General features: G+C 42.4%; 1 protein-coding gene across 1 annotated transcript in view; it reads left to right on the top strand.

Moving 5' to 3' along the window:
* Nucleotides 1-16,015, top strand: part of SVEP1 (sushi, von Willebrand factor type A, EGF and pentraxin domain containing 1) — a 117,827-nt gene that overhangs the window by 78,123 nt on the left and 23,689 nt on the right. The window contains exons 31-38 of the mRNA XM_064403058.1: nucleotides 591-764; nucleotides 3,637-3,756; nucleotides 4,524-4,700; nucleotides 5,460-5,544; nucleotides 5,859-6,050; nucleotides 8,000-8,167; nucleotides 10,140-10,812; nucleotides 12,222-15,001. Of these exons, the coding sequence (XP_064259128.1) occupies nucleotides 591-764; nucleotides 3,637-3,756; nucleotides 4,524-4,700; nucleotides 5,460-5,544; nucleotides 5,859-6,050; nucleotides 8,000-8,167; nucleotides 10,140-10,812; nucleotides 12,222-15,001 (4,369 nt within the window). The remainder of the gene's footprint in view (nucleotides 1-590; nucleotides 765-3,636; nucleotides 3,757-4,523; nucleotides 4,701-5,459; nucleotides 5,545-5,858; nucleotides 6,051-7,999; nucleotides 8,168-10,139; nucleotides 10,813-12,221; nucleotides 15,002-16,015) is intronic.

The following is a 16,015-nucleotide window of genomic DNA, read 5'->3' as shown; positions in this document are numbered from 1 at the left end:
CCTGTGCCTTGCTGGCACAACTGGGATCAGATGGGGTTATTTACTATAGTCAATCTAAGGGATGCCCAGTTTTGTATGTGAAGTCAGCTCCAATCTCTCTGTCATTCATGCACTTCCTCATCTCAGGCCAGGACTGTAACTCTCAGCAGTCTCTGTTGGCTACTTTTGCAGTGTTTAAGCACAGCAGTCCTGAGCTTGATTTTCAGCAAAGGGAAGTAACAACAAGGCAAACTCAGTTTTTCTTTTTCTTTATAACTCACCAAGGATTATTTCTTATCAGAAGTGTTCTGTAACTGAAGGGCATCTGCTCAGATCTCAGCCACAGATGTCTACTCAACAGCTAGCAAAATTTTCTTAGCAGAAGCTGGAAAGTCCTGCTAAGACTCATATTGAGAAATGCCCAGAAAACAAGACCCTCCACTAGACCTGGAATTTATTAGCTACTTCAGAAAAGGACTGGGCCCTCTTGCTAATGGAATTGTGCAGCTGCAGAGAAAAACATGTGGTAATGGCTCTCATGTGGAATTATTCTGAAGATGATCTGTATTTGCTCTGCTAATGCCTGTGCCCTCTGTTTACCCATTGTGCAGGAATCAGCTGTGGAGTGCCTCCAACTTTAGAAAATGGATATTATTCAGCTGAGGACTTCTTTGCAGGCAGTACTATTACCTATCATTGTAACAGTGGCTATTATTTGTTGGGTGACTCCAGGATGCTCTGCCTGGACAATGGAAGCTGGAACAGCATTTCACCATCATGCCTTGGTAAGATGTGCCATACATCTGGCTGCATGCACTGACAATCTCACACTTCTCCTGTGCCCTTAGGTTTGAGCAGACATTCATTCTGAAATTGTGGAGGCTAACCACAGTCCCAGAGTCATAATCCAAAATATTCACTTTTCTGAAATAACATGCTCAGCCAAAACTACATTCTGTCACCTTTTTCTGTCCATCCTCTTTATGCCCCACATCCTGCATTTATCAAACATATATAATATTATGTAGGCCTGCATTGCACTCCCAGCCTTTCTCCTTCCATGTCCTGCAGTCCTTGCATTCTGTGCTTCTGACCTGTGCATTTTGTTGTTCTCCAGCATGCTGTCAGTGTCCCATGCTCTCTGACCAGGTTCTTTTAGATATTTCACACATAGACATTGTAGTATTTAATATCAGATTTACTGACCTGAAGACAGTAGATGCTGCACAAGATTTCCAATCAAGCCAAGTGATACAAAATGTACTGCATAGCACAACAGAAACAAATTCAAGTTACTTAACTATATACAGCAATTGTAATACATAGTTTAGGCGTAATTCCAGTGTGTTTCCCATTATCAAGCCCTGTAATATGTTCACCATCATGACCTTGCACATCCCCAGTAGCTGGAATTAAATGTGTGGGTTAAGGCCAGCTCAAGCCCACTGGTGGTTGTCTGATATTCATACCTCATGTTGACCATGTATTCATTTCCACTCCTCTATGCTGGTCTGGCTAACTCAGGAATACATTCACACTCTTTAATGAGCTCAAGAGAAGCATTTACACTGCCAGTTGATCCACTCAGCTCTTAATTGACGTTTACCTAAGCGAAAGGCCACCTTGCTGTCTCCTTAGTCCCTAACTAAGGAGATCAGCTCTGCCAGTGTTCTCTGAGCCTTTTTTTCCATTGTGGGGGTTTTTTGGTGAGTCAGACATGCCTGCTAGCAAGCAGCTGCGGCACTGAGAGGGCTGGGAGTACACTTGTTACACAGTTCATACAGTGCAGTGGCACAAGCTGAAAGGTGTGACAGGCTGGCATTGTGCTGTGTACAGAGGACTAGGTGTCACTGGTCTTCAAGGGCCACGTCTCCAGCATACCCCTGCTGCAATCCACTAGCTAGCTGTACTTGGATTGCTGCATCTGGTTGTGCTGGATCTTAGCCATGCCTCCAATGGGAGTTGTACAGTAAAAAACTGGCAAGATTTGCGTTTGACTTCTAATTCTTTGTAGGTATAGCACATATATTTTTCAGTCAAGACAAGCAAATGAAATGCCCAAAGTCTTTTAGCTCTGCCAAAATTCACTTTGAAGTAGGATCCATCTAGTTTCATAGCATCCTGTCCAGCAGCACTTCTTCAGAATCTACAAACATCATCACAGGTACGTCAAGGCTGTCCAAATAGTTCAACTTCCATGCTGTAGGAGTCACAATGTTCAGAAGGAAAAAGCCTGTGCCCCACCTTCCAGCTTGCCTTGTCTCTCTTAAAGGAGCGTTATGGGAAAATGAAAACAAGAGTGGATTTGGCACCCTGACCTGCCATTTACCTTTCTGACTCATGCTTCAGGGAGGTGCTGACAAAACCTGGTACACCTATGCCCTGAAGCATTCCTTTTGTTCTGTTAGAGTCTGATTCACAGTGTAGTTGCACCCTATTGGAAGTCTCTTGCCTAACATGACATTACAGAAGAAGCAGTCATCCCAGTCCTGCTGTGGTAGCACTTTGCATTCTCCTGGTACTTGTGTGATTGGCAAATGTCCTGGTATTAAAGTGCAGCTGTCATGCTGCATATCAGAAAGAAACTCCTTTTCTTTTCAGTGTGTTGTGGTCCTTCCATGGTGATCAGACTCATCCAGCAGTGAATAATAAACCCTCCAATCCAGTAAATTTTCTTGCTTTTTTAACCAGTGATTTTTTTACTGGAAATGGGCAAAGAACTGAAACTGTGTACCTGCATGGCATAGCGAGATCAACAGGGGTCCTGTAGCAGGGCATTTAAATTAAGAATTGTTCTGCCTCCCTCTAACAGTCTGAAACAAGCATTTTTATAGAGAGAGAATAATCCCTGAGAATAATCCCTGATGCCAGCACTTTTCAATTAGATACTTTGAAATTGACTCTTTGCAATTTGACTCATTGTTTTCATACCGAGGACATTTCCTTACTGTCAAGATTAAAATTTTCTTTTGGAGTGACGGATTTTTTTTTTTTTCTGCATAGTACTAAACTACATGGATCATAAATTACCAATTAGGATTTTTAGGTGCTACTATCATGTAAATAGTTAATTACAATAACTAATATATTTTAAATTGTCTTTAGCTTTTCTGGCAACTGCAGGCTCTCTTTGGGCCTAGTCTCATTATCTTCATCAAAGATGGGGATCTAATATTTTCAAACTATTTCCCCTGTTGACTAAGTTTTCCTGTCTTATGAAATAGAAAGGTTGAGATAGAGAGGATTTCCCAAGCAATAGTTGAATGCAAAAATCCTTCCTCAGAGTGTCTGTGCAGACTAGTAATACAAAAATTACAATATCTGTTCTGTTGCAGTTTGGAAACCAGATACTTTATGTGGAATTAGTGACTGAAAGTTAGTAACATTTATCTCTGATTTTCTCATGTTGTGCAATACTGTTGAGTAAATTATAATTAAAATTATGATAAAACTTTACAGTGAGTTATAAACATTTGTTTAAATATTAAGTGTTTTTACCGATGGATGAAAAATGTGATTGCAGTAAGTGATTTTTAATTATACTATTAAAAGTAATTCCTCTTGATAGTAAGACAGAAATTTAAAGCAAATGCTTGGTGCAAATAACACACTAGAGACGTGGGGTTTGTGAGTTTGTTTTGTTTTGTTTTTTTGCAGATGTTGATGAATGTGCTGTTGGATCAGACTGCGATGAGCACGCATCTTGTCTCAACACAAACGGATCCTATGTTTGCACTTGCATCCCTCCTTACACAGGAGATGGTAAAAAATGTGCAGGTATGGGAAAGAAAAACAACCAGCTAACCCTTCCAAGATTTCGTATAGGCCAGTATAGGCCAGTATCCTGCCATCCAGTTGTGAGGCAACAATTGATATCTAGGGCAGGCATACTTTCATCTCCTGGTTGGTTTAGTCTGGATGGGGCTGTAGTAAAGTGTCTCCTTTTGTTTCTTGAAAACTCACCTCTCCATAAGGATATAGCTGTCATTGGGATGCTGCTCCAAGACATACACACATGCAAAAACCTTATTGCACACGGCACACAAGACCTGGGAAGGCCACAGTGCTTCACTTCTCAGAGCAAAGCTGTGCAGCGAAGAAATGTTTTAACACAGGCTTCTGAGTAGGGCTAGTGCTGCCCGTGGAAACATTAAACAAGGTAACTTTGGACGAAGATAACTAGATAGTGGCATAGGTTAGCATAAAAAGTAGTTGAGCAGTTTCCATGTTCAGGGATGGACATGCTGGAATGGGCTTGCCCTCACGGAGGGAGAAGTTACTGTAAGATGTGTTTGCTTCTGACAAGAAATGTAAACTCAGTTACAGAGGGCTCTTCCACATCAAGATTAGCTTACTTGCATGAGTCTTCAGTGTCTGTCACTTACATATAAAAGAGAAAAGTCTGTAAACTACTTACGTAAACTACTTCAGTGTTTTCCATGTGCTTTGCCTTCCACTTTCAGCAAATTCCCAAGGAACTTGTAGTTTGTTCATAAAAGCTGACACAAAAATATATTATTTGTAGTTTCCCTCTTCCTCCTCAGAACCCGTGAAATGCCATAATCCCGGAAATCCAGAGCATGGCCATTTACATGGGGATACTTACAGTGTTGGCAGTCAAGTAACATTTTCCTGCGAAGAAGGGTTCCAGCTGACAGGAGCAATGAAACTTACTTGCATGGAGTCCGGAGAGTGGAGCCACCCAACACCCCATTGTGAAGGTTGGTTCCTAGGGGTAATGCATGCTGAAATGTGACTTTAACATTAGACAGATGGGAGGGGCAAAGTAATAGTGAAGAGCCTTTAGAGACCATGGCAGCTTATGAAAGCCTGTCCTAGCAGATCGGGATGTCAGTGTTGAAGTCTTTGTTTCCTTAAGACATAAGCGCAGTTGTCATGTCTGTAGTGGTTCTCTCTTACACACATTCTCCAGTGCGTCAGAGGTATAGACTCAGCCTAATGCAAGCATAGAAGTGTTCTTCTAATTCTTCTCCACCCAGCCTTCCATTTTCAGGCAATTAGTCACTTAAAGACCATTAACTGTCTCAGTGGATTAAAAGCAACCAGGAAGGACAGGCTGATGCATGTACATAGCCATGGTATAATAGCAGAAACTGTTTCTTTAGAAAACCAGAACAAATGAGATGAAGCAACAGGTAAAGTGAAGAGTTGACAAAGACTGTCGAAGCAAAAAACCAATTACTTTGTCCATGTAGAGAGGTAGATATGGAGTCCTCTTGATAGCCAAACGTGGTTTGTAGAGCAGTTATAGCTACCTACTTCCAATTAGTTCAGTTTCTCAGTAAGGTGACTTGAGATAAAGAGTCCTAAATGTCAGTTACAGATTAGTCAATAACTCATTGTTATCTAGGGCTTTATACTTCTTCAAACCTTTTCAGAGAAAACAAAGCAAATCCTAATTTTCTGTTCATTTTTGTTTGTGTTATATCAACCTCTCTTGTATTCCTGTCTTTTTAAAGCTATATCCTGTGGTGCTCCAGTTATTCCAGAGAACAGTGCCATTTTTGGCTCAAATTTTACATACCATAATAAGGTGGTGTACAGGTAGGAATTCAGTATGTTTGAAGTGCTGTATTAATAACTGATTGACGATCTGGCAGCAAATAAGAGTATGGCTGAATTGAGAGATTGGTTGAAATGAAGGAGAGGAGCAAGATGGGATTAAAATAATGGAAAGACATTTGGTTATAGAGTGGCTGTTCATTAGCAGAGCTGAATGTTTACTCCAGTACTACTTCTCTATTTCCTGAAAAGAAAGATGGTTTATGCAGGTGTGGATGATGAGAAAAAAGGGATGGCTGATTATGTTGTGCGTGAAAGGCTCTGTGTTTGATAGCGTTTCTTTTCTTCTAATGCAGATGCAATGATGGATACAACTTGGTGGGTGAAAAGGAAATTCTGTGCCTTGCTAGTGGCATTTGGAATCATGGTCCTCCCTCCTGTGAAATGGTGATGTGCCCTAGCCCACAGGATATCAGCAATGGAAAATACACACTCAGTGGCACAGCCTACCTTTCCTCTGTATCATACACCTGTGACAGTGGATACAGGTAAATGCATGAACATGCCTGACCCAAATGCAGGTGGCATGCTTGTTAGGAGGTCTGACTTACATCTGAAAGAAAAAAAGCTGGGATCATTGCTCAGAGTGATAAAATACTAAAGCAGAATTGGAAAAGACTTCTTTATACCTTGAGGGTACTTTCTGTATTTTATCCCGAACTGGAGCAGTTCAGAAAAGTCACTCAAAATTTGCTATATACGTATGTAATGCTTTCATTTTACCATCAAACTTATAAAAATATTTTGAATATTCAGAAAAATAGTTTTCATAATTTCTGAAAGCTCTCATTTGTCTTTAAAGTTCATTATACCTCTACAAATGTAGTTCATATTATTTTTGCTATTACTTTCCAGCACCTTTTGTGAAGGGACTTTCTGGAAGTTACTATTTTACTCCTTTAACTCTTTGTACTAGTAATTTATTCTAAGGTTTCATTCTGTTTTACACTTGTAAGAAATTACACTGCAAACACATTTTTAACATGCTGCAATTAATTAATGCTATATCCAAGGATGTGGCTGTACATGCAGGTTTCTGCCTCCCCTCATATCTGCTTGCACTTCTAGCAGATATACTCTGACATGAGTGGTCCCTGCTTAGGGATGCAGGGACCTTAGGGATGCAGAACCTGCATTAGGGATATGGACCTGCTTAGGGATGATTTTTTTTTCTACATTTTCCTGCTGCAATCATTTCCTTATCCAGATGCAGGCAGGTAGATGAAGTGTGTTCATTTGGTGAATGTGTTAGTACAAATGGATAACTCAGCTGCGCTTCGGTGCAGTGTTAAGTCATAGATTTGCATTGTGGGTTTATCTGTACCACACTAAAGCAGGCAGCGCAATGAGATTTTTGACTGTGGACTTTGGATATATAGGCAGCAAATACCACATCAGTTTTGATTCTTTACCTTTACCTGTCTACCATAGCTTGGTGAGAGAGGTCCTCTCTCCTGTGGATACCACTCCAGAGGAAGCCCTCTCAAGTAGTGTGCATCTTATGCAGTATTTCTGGACCCAATCTCTTCCTTCAAGCACCTTTTGGGTGTTTTTAGTCTTAAACATATTGCTACAGGTAGGAAAAGCCCTACTTCCCTGACAAGGGCCTGTGCCAAATTTGTAAAAGCATTACACATCAGTGTTCTTTATCATTAACTTATTTCAGTCACCTAAACATGGGGGTCTAATACCATTTGACACCAAATTGTAGGGAATCAGACACTCCCATGTAGGGGGTCTCAGATATGATGTGGGCTCTACAGGGAACCACAGACAGCTGACATAGCAGCTGGAGACAAGGGGTTTCACCCAGGGCATCTCAGAGAAGTGTTTCACACTCTGTTCAGACATCCAAGTCACACCATCTAAAACAATCCTGTTTCCTCAGATAAGGAAACCAAAAAATACCATCAACTTCAAATGTGTGTGGCCATTTACTCAAGCAATATCCTTTACCTCCTGAAGGAACTGAATGCCTTTTTGTGAACAAACTTGAACTGGAGCATTTCCCTCAGTGTCCTGGGTGAAGATAGTGTTTTAAGTCCATAAGTGAATCAGGTCTCAGGCAGAGGCCTAGTTGCAAGTCTCAAGAATGGCATGTTGTTGATGACATACAAGTAAATTTTTAAGGTTAAAGAAGTATTTCTTTGTGCTCAAAGATGGGCAGAGCTACAGCAGAAACTGTGTGTGTCTGCACAGAGCCTTGAGGCTTCACAAGAAATCCAGCAGCTTGCTCTTCAAGGTGATGCGAAGACCAGCTTTTTTTAATAGCATCAGAGTGTTTTTCCATGAGCAAAGTGTGAGATTCTGGCCTCTCCTGACATCAGTGAGAAAGACTCCTTAGTTTCACTGGGGCCAGAAAGCAAAGCAGCTCTTTCACTCTCCCTCCCTCACCCAGAATGAAATGGCAGCCTTAACAATGATCTTTGTGTCTCAGCCTTCAGGGACCTTCTGTACTTGTCTGTGCATCTTCAGGGAACTGGAACAGCACACCACCGGCATGCAGCATTGTGTCTTGTGGACCCCCTCCTGCTATCAAAGATGCAGTCATCAAAGGAGATAACTTCACTTTTGGAAACACGGTCTCTTACACGTGTAAGGAAGGGTATGTAGATTAGCACTACTGGTTTAATGTTCAGGTTGAGTAAAACTGGTGCACTGTTTCACAAGTCCTTTGTAACTCCACACTAATTCATGTTTACTACTTCTGTCTTAACTTTCTGGAAGTTAAATGCGATGGAGATTTTTTTGTGGGCAGTCAGGTTAGTATGAGACAGAGACATCTCCTAAAGTAGTTTCAGGGGAACTGAACTCAGGAAGAGAAGAATAGAGAGGAATCAGGGAGACCAGTAGCACAATTCAACTGGAAACCTTTTCTTGTAGTTACTACAGAACCAGTATTTCTGTGTTAAATTCAAGGCTCTCATCATAGCAAATTCTTTATGTCTCATCAGGGTGTAAGAATCCTTTTGATGCAGTTTAACAACTTTCTGTTATGGTGTTCTAAATTCTATTTCCTTAAAATTAAGACTCTTTGTTTATTGAGGTGCATTATTTTAAATTTATTTTTATCTATCCAGTAATTTATTTTTCTCTATCTATGTAGAGAAAAAATTATTTTTCTCTATCTATGTAGGGAAATTTTCATCAAAGAGGAGGCTCAGTTTTGATGACATCAAGCATGAAAGTATAATGCTGGACTCTGATCCTGCAAGAACCTTTGCACACAATAATCTTTACAGCCTGTAAGAAGTTCCATAAAGTTTCTTGGAACTGTTCTGTCTAAAAGGCAGAGCAGGTAAGCAGAGCTTTTGCCAGTTTAGGTCTAAAATGACTGGAGGATTTTCTGCTTTTTCTTGGTGTAAAAAATAAATTGACAAGCTAGCATTTTTCTTATAAATTGGCTTTGCAATGTTATTTGAAACATAATTGAAGCAAAGCATCCTTATGATGTTTTCTAGACTGCATTATGATTTTAAAAGCTGCTTCTCTTTCTTGTGCAAGCATTTTAAATGGGGTAGGATAGTAGCTTTTACAGACTGTCACAGCTGTCTGCCTGTGACAGTGGATCATTTTAAACATTGGCACACAATAGGCTCATTTTCTGGGGTCCAGTCATGAGGCTTTGAAAGCAAATCCTGCAAACAAGACAAAATGGTTTTACAGACATTGCTTCAAAACCTGAACAGGCTGCAGTTGGAAAGTCAATGTAGACTTTGCAGTAGTTATTGTTTCTTTACTCTTTGTGAGAGCACACTACAGAGAAAAAAAATGAAGAAAACAGTCAAAAGTACTGTGAGTACACTACCTCCTGTTGCATATTTAAGCAGCAGGGGTTTAAGTGGGATGATGACCTGCATGGATTATTGCCTGCATGGATTAGTCCCTGCATCCCAGAGAGACTGGAGAACTATGGCTACACTAATAGTATTAGTGTGGTAGAATTTCATTATAAATCATTTCATTGGGTTTTTTTCCAGTCAGCATTAGTTTGTATTTTTTTTTATTGGCTTTCTAGTATTTTTTAACAGTGAGTTTTTAGGAAGAAGTTATTTTTAAGTTGCTATATGTGTTATTGGTTAGGGTATCTCTGGGTAACTCACTAAGAGGTTGCACTTTGCTTGCAAGTATGAAAATAGATTGATAGGGCTAATACAGAAACCCAAAAGGCCTTTCTAGGCTTTTCATCTCTTTCTTTTCCAATCAGTTTTGCTAAACAGAAATAGTTTCTGAGTGGGATCATTTCCTTGAGGATTGCACAGACCATCACAGCACAATACTAGGTTTATTGTAGCAGTTTGAGCCAAAATGGAAGTTCAGAAATGGTCATTGGGTAGACAGATGAGAGAGAGGTAATATTCATAAGATGTGTTAGGATATCCACCTTTGTGATAGCTCACCCATGGACATGTAGGCTTTAGGATTTTCCTTTTGAATTTGATCATAGCTTTTCTAAGGGATCCTGTTCTTCTGGGGTTCTAGCAAACAAGCTCATACAGCACAGGCTTCAGGAAACCCTAGGCAGAGTTTGACAGTGCTTGTATTTTTGACTTCCTATGTGGTTTCCTTATCCACAGTTACACATTAGTTGGCCCTGAAACCATAGAGTGCTTAGCCAGCGGCAAGTGGAATGTGAGCCACCAGCAGTGCCTGGCAGTATCCTGTGATGAACCACCCCATGTGGAAAATGCATCACCAGAGAGTGGCCACCGCCTCTTTGGTGATATAGCTTATTACTTCTGCTTGGATGGTTACAGCCTGGCTGATAACTCTCAGCTGCTTTGCAATGCAGAAGGGATGTGGGTGCCTCCAGAAGGCATGGACATGCCCCACTGCATAGCTGATTTCTGTGAAAAGCCATCCACCGTCTCATACAGCATCCTGGAGTCCATCAGTAAAGCCAAGTTTGCAGCTGGCTCCGTTGTAAGCTTCAAGTGTATGGAAGGCTTTGTTCTGAACACTTCGGCCAAGATCGAATGCCTCCGAGGGGGCCAGTGGAATCCTTCTCCTCTGAGCATCCAGTGCATCCCCGTTCGCTGCGGAGAGCCTCCCCACATTAGCAATGGCTATGCCAGTGGGTCCAACTACAGCTTTGGAGCAGTGGTGGCTTACAGCTGCAACAAGGGGTTCTACATCAAGGGAGAGAAGAAGCGGACCTGTGAGGCCACTGGCAACTGGAGTGGCAGTTTGCCCACATGCCACCCAGTGTCCTGCGGAGAACCACCGCTGCTTGAGAATGGCTTCATTAAGGTACAGAATGAGTTTTCTCATCTGCCTGGTACCATGGCACACTTCATATATCTTCACAACTGTTTGGGTTTTTTTTCTTCTGTTTACTACTCTGTTAAAATTGAGGAAGTACATGATTGGATAGAATAAGGAAAGGGAAAAACGGGTGGATTTGCAGCAGAATCGTATCTGAATAGCATGAATATTTCCATGGGATTTACTGTCATAAAGTGGGTTATCACTTAGAAGACTCAAGGAGGATACTTAGGAGACTCAAGATGCCATATTCAACTGATTTCCTTAATGTCTTATTCTTCATTTGTTTGGTTCTTGGGTAACTTTCAAGTGCCTTCTTATATTTGAAGTACTGATGCCAGTTTCCAAGCCTTGCTCTTTTCACTGCTATGAAAAAAAAATCTGATATGCAATAGATAAATCACCTTGGGATAATTTTTCTTTCTTTGATGCAAGCACATTTCTTTACTGAAGTCAGAACTTCCCTTTCCTTATCAAATTAAATTGCAACAATGTTGCACATTTGGTGCACAAGGACAATATTGTGGTAAGGAAGATCAAAACCACTATTATAAAAATTTAACATTGAATCTTTGAAGCATTTTTCTTCTGAGCATCCCTCTTCCTTCCTTAAATCCAGGGATTTAAGATACCAGGATACCAGATACCAGGGATACCAAATACCAGGGAATCTGCATTTGCTAAATTTGGAGGGTGGAGGTTGACATTCCAGTCCCTACATGGGTTTCCAGCAGTACTAATAACAATTTCTGTTCAGACTCCCACAGAGATGCATCTGCTAATTAATGCATATCACTCTGTTTTGTCTTCCTTAGGTAAGATCACTCCTTCATATATTCCTTAAAGTTAGAGAAAAATTTTAATACCTTTATCAAAGCCCAAACTGCCACTTTGAGGTACTTCTCAGCTCCCTGCTCAAGGCCCTGCAGTTGCATATGTGGCATTTATAAATCTCTCCTAGTAGCAGTAGATTTGAGGGCTCCAACCTTAGATACACATGGAAGCTAAAGAATCGTGACAACAATAGGCCATTTGATGGCAGTTTCCCCTGATCCATTTCTCTTCCATCTTCCTTTCCACACCTATTTTAGTCTCATGGATCAGGAAGGAAGAAAGTAGAGGAATTCTTTTTTAGCCTTTACCTTTTAAGGCTTGAATTTTCTGTTTTCTTTTGAAAGTGGCCTCATATTTCCTGAAAACAGGGTGCATTATTTGAGGCAAGACATTTTGTGCCAGTTACTTGCCTTCATTCCTTCTGAGACAGCCTTTACTGCTGTCAGGGATTCAGCTAGAAAGAAGCTAGACTAGGAGAACACAAGAAATTAAATCAGTCTCCTATTGCCCAAGTCATTCATCTTCATTTCGGACATGTCTCTGTCTTAACTGTTTTCCAGGACACCACAGGACACTTCTTTGAAAATCAGGCAAATTATCAGTGCGACTCTGGTTACCAGATGGTCGGGAGCCCAGTGTTTATCTGCCAAGCAAATCGGCAATGGTACAGTGAATCACCCCCTTACTGTGCTCCCCTCAGCTGTGGAAAACCACCATCCATCCAGCATGGCTACTCCAAGGGAGAAACTTTTGATACGGGCTCCAAAGTTGAGTTCTTCTGTGATGAAGGCTATGAGCTGATTGGAGATGTTTCATGGACATGTCAAAAGTCTGGGAAATGGAGCAAAAAGCGAAGTCCCAAATGTGTGCCAACAAAATGTCCAGAACCACCCCTGGCAGAAAATCAGCTGGTCTTGAGAGAAGTATCTTACCAAGTCGGTGTTGTACAGTTCTCCTGCAAGGAGGGTTATGTTTTGCATGGCTCCTCTGTACTGAAATGCTTGCCCACCCAGCAGTGGAATGATTCCTTTCCCTTCTGCAAGGTTGTACAGTGTTCTGCACCTCCCTATATTCCCTTTGGGGACCCCTTGACTTCATCCCTTCATTTTGGCAGCACTGTGAAATACATCTGTGTGGATGGGTTTTTGCTGAAGGGTGAGTCCACCATCAGATGCCAGGCTGATGGCTCATGGAGCTTGCCTTTGCCAGAATGTATTCCCGTAGAGTGTCCTCAACCAGAAGAAATTCAGAATGGCATAGTTGATGTGCAGGGCCTCACCTTCCTCAGCACAGCCCTCTACACATGTAAACCAGGTTTTGAACTGCTAGGGAACACAACTGTCCTCTGTGGAGAAGATGGACAGTGGCTTGGGGGAAAGCCAGTTTGCAAACCTATTCAATGCCCACAGCCTAAGAAGATTCTCAATGGCAGATACTCATTCACAAACTTCCATTATGGCCAGACAGTTAGGTATTTCTGTGACAGAGGTTTCCAGCTCCAAGGGGAGGAAACACTGAGATGCCTAGAAACAGGAGAGTGGAGTACAGAGGTTCCCTCTTGCAAGGCCATAAATTGCCAGCCCCCTCAGCCCATTGAGAATGGCTTTGTGGAGGGTGCAGATTATAGCTATGGGGCCATGGTGATTTACAGCTGTGTGCCAGGCTTCCAGCTGTCAGGCCTTGCCATGCAGACCTGTGAAGAATTGGGGTGGTCTAGCTCTACACCAACCTGCCTTCCAACAGACTGTGGCCTGCCTCCTCACATTGACTTTGGCGAGTACGTGCAGCTGAGACAGGGGGAAAGGCGTTATGACCAGGAGTTTGTTACAGAGAGCCCCTCCCTTTCGCATATGTTGCTGGCTGACAACATGAAGGACTTCAAAAGTTCCTTGAAGGAGGACAGTGCAATGCAGCTCACCACTTTCTTATTTGGAACTATCATTTTATACACATGTTACTCTGGCTACGAGCTGCTGGGAAACCCTGTTCTAGCTTGCCAAGAAGATGGGGCTTGGAACGGCACTGCCCCTGCCTGTGTTTCTGTAGAATGCACCTTGCCATCTGCCCCAGAGAACGGTTTTTTGCACGTCACAGAGAACAGGCTCGGCAGTGCAGTGAGGTACACCTGCAGGCCAGGATTCATGCTGGTTGGCTCTGACACAAGGCTGTGTTTGCCAAGTCGGGAGTGGAGTCACACTGCTCCTTACTGCAAAGCAATAACGTGCAATTCACCTGCCCATCCTTTGAACGGGAAGATAAGAGGGGAAAACTACACATATGGGAGTGTTGTCTACTATGAGTGTGATCCTGGTTACCAGTTAAATGGCCCCGCAGAGAGGAGATGCCAAGAGAGCCAGAAATGGGATGGCAGTGAACCAATCTGCATTCCTGTTTCCTGCAGCCCACCACCAGTTCTGGAGAACGGTCAGGTAACTGGAGAGGACTACACATTCCAGAGACATACAGACTACAGCTGCAATGAAGGTTTCCTGTTAGATGGGGACAAGAGTAGAGTCTGCCTTGCAAATGGAAGCTGGAGTGGAGTCACTCCAGTTTGCAAAGCTGTTACCTGCCCTGTGCCGCTGCCTCTTCCCAATGGGAGAACTACTGGCTCAGATTTCAGCTTTAATAAAGAAGTGCACTATCACTGCAATGATGGTTATAGCCTGCAAGGAGCATCTATGCTTACCTGTCAGAGCGATGGCACCTGGGACTCAGAACCACCACACTGTGAACCAGTCATTTGTGGACCCCCTGAAGACATCTCCCACGGCTTTCTGAATGGCTCAGCCTTTACTTTTGGGGAATTTGTCCACTATATGTGCTTCCCTGGTTATGAGCTGCATGGCAATCCCTTACGGCAATGCCTGTCCAATGGCTCCTGGAGTGGGAGCCTTCCGTCTTGCCTACCCTGTCTGTGTCCTACACCACAGATTCAAAATGGAGTTGTTCTTGGTACAGATTTCAGGTGTGGGATAAGTGTCCAGTTTCAGTGCTTGGAGGGCTTCAAACTGCTGGGTCCTCCTGAAGTCACCTGTGAGGCAGCTGGCAAATGGAGTTCTGGGTTTCCTCGCTGTGGACAGATTTCCTGTGGCGCTCCACCCATCATCCCCAACACATTTATCAATGGAAGCAGCTCTGAAGATGAGAACACAATCATCTATACCTGCTTGACAGGTTTTGTCATGAAGGGGAGTCCAGAACTGACTTGTGTGGAGACAGGTGTGTGGAAGAAGCCATACCCAAGCTGTGAGCTTTTAAGCTGTGGCCCACCACCACCTATCCCAAATGCAGAGGTCCTTGGGGACACTTACACCTATGGAAGTAAGGTCCAGTACAGGTAAGGATGATGTTGCTATTCTGTTTTCATTAAAAGTCTCTGAAGGAATGAAGATGGAAGGTTTATGTACCCTCAGTTAGTGCAAGTTTCTACATACTCAGATTGACAAAGCCCACATTGCCCTGCGCTTTATAAAATATTGTTTGGACCACTCAGGAAAACTCCAGAAAGGCATTTCAGCCCATCAGTGAGCTGATGCCTCCACTGACTTTAATTTCCCATTTCCATTTGCTTTCTTACTCTCCTCCACTGAAGCACTATTTTGAACATACAGGTTTTTTTAGCAGGTGACAGCAACAGTCAGCAGGGTGTACAGCTTCTCTCCTCTTGGCATCAAATTTATGGTTTCCTTCTGCTTCAGGTGTCTCTTGTAATACAAAAGGCTTGTTATCCCTCTTTTCCCATTGTCTGCACTGCAGCACTGTGCTGTTTGGAGCACTGGAGCAAATTACTCCTTTGTCAGATATGAGAAATTGAGGTTTTTTGTTAATTTCCTGAAGTGTATACACTGCAGATCTCTTTCTCCCAGATGAACAAAGCCTTGGCCAAAGGGGAGATGTATTTTTTATGTTAAAAGCAAGTAATGGTATGGGACAGAACTGGGACAGAGATGGCAGGTGGGTGAATTGAACAGTATCAGTCATTCCCATGCAACTTTAACAAGGTGCAGTACTTTTGCTGCCCACTAGTAAAACCACCAGTGCAAGTCAGTTGGGTTGTTCTTGGTAAAGCACCATTGAGTCAGCCTTGAAAGTCTAAGCAAATGGTGTGGTCAGGCTAAGGCGTGGTTTGTTCTTGGAAGAAAGTGAGATCATCTTTAGAATTGCTTGGTGCTCACACACTCTCTTTATTTTACGAAAGGCCCTCTTAGCAAAGAGATGGGCAATGTAGAAACTGCATTAAAACTTCCAGTAGTACCCTCTGACTACTAAAGACACCAGCTCATTTTCTATTGTGATGCTACAGCAGCATGAAACAACTGGAAATGAAGCCTGAAGTCTCCAGGTCTTGCAA

The sequence above is a fragment of the Passer domesticus genome, chromosome Z (genome assembly GCF_036417665.1).
Source record: "Passer domesticus isolate bPasDom1 chromosome Z, bPasDom1.hap1, whole genome shotgun sequence".
Lineage (NCBI taxonomy): Eukaryota > Metazoa > Chordata > Aves > Passeriformes > Passeridae > Passer > Passer domesticus.
The sequence above is the reverse complement of the archived record's forward strand: the minus strand, read 5'-3'. Positions and strand labels throughout refer to the sequence as shown.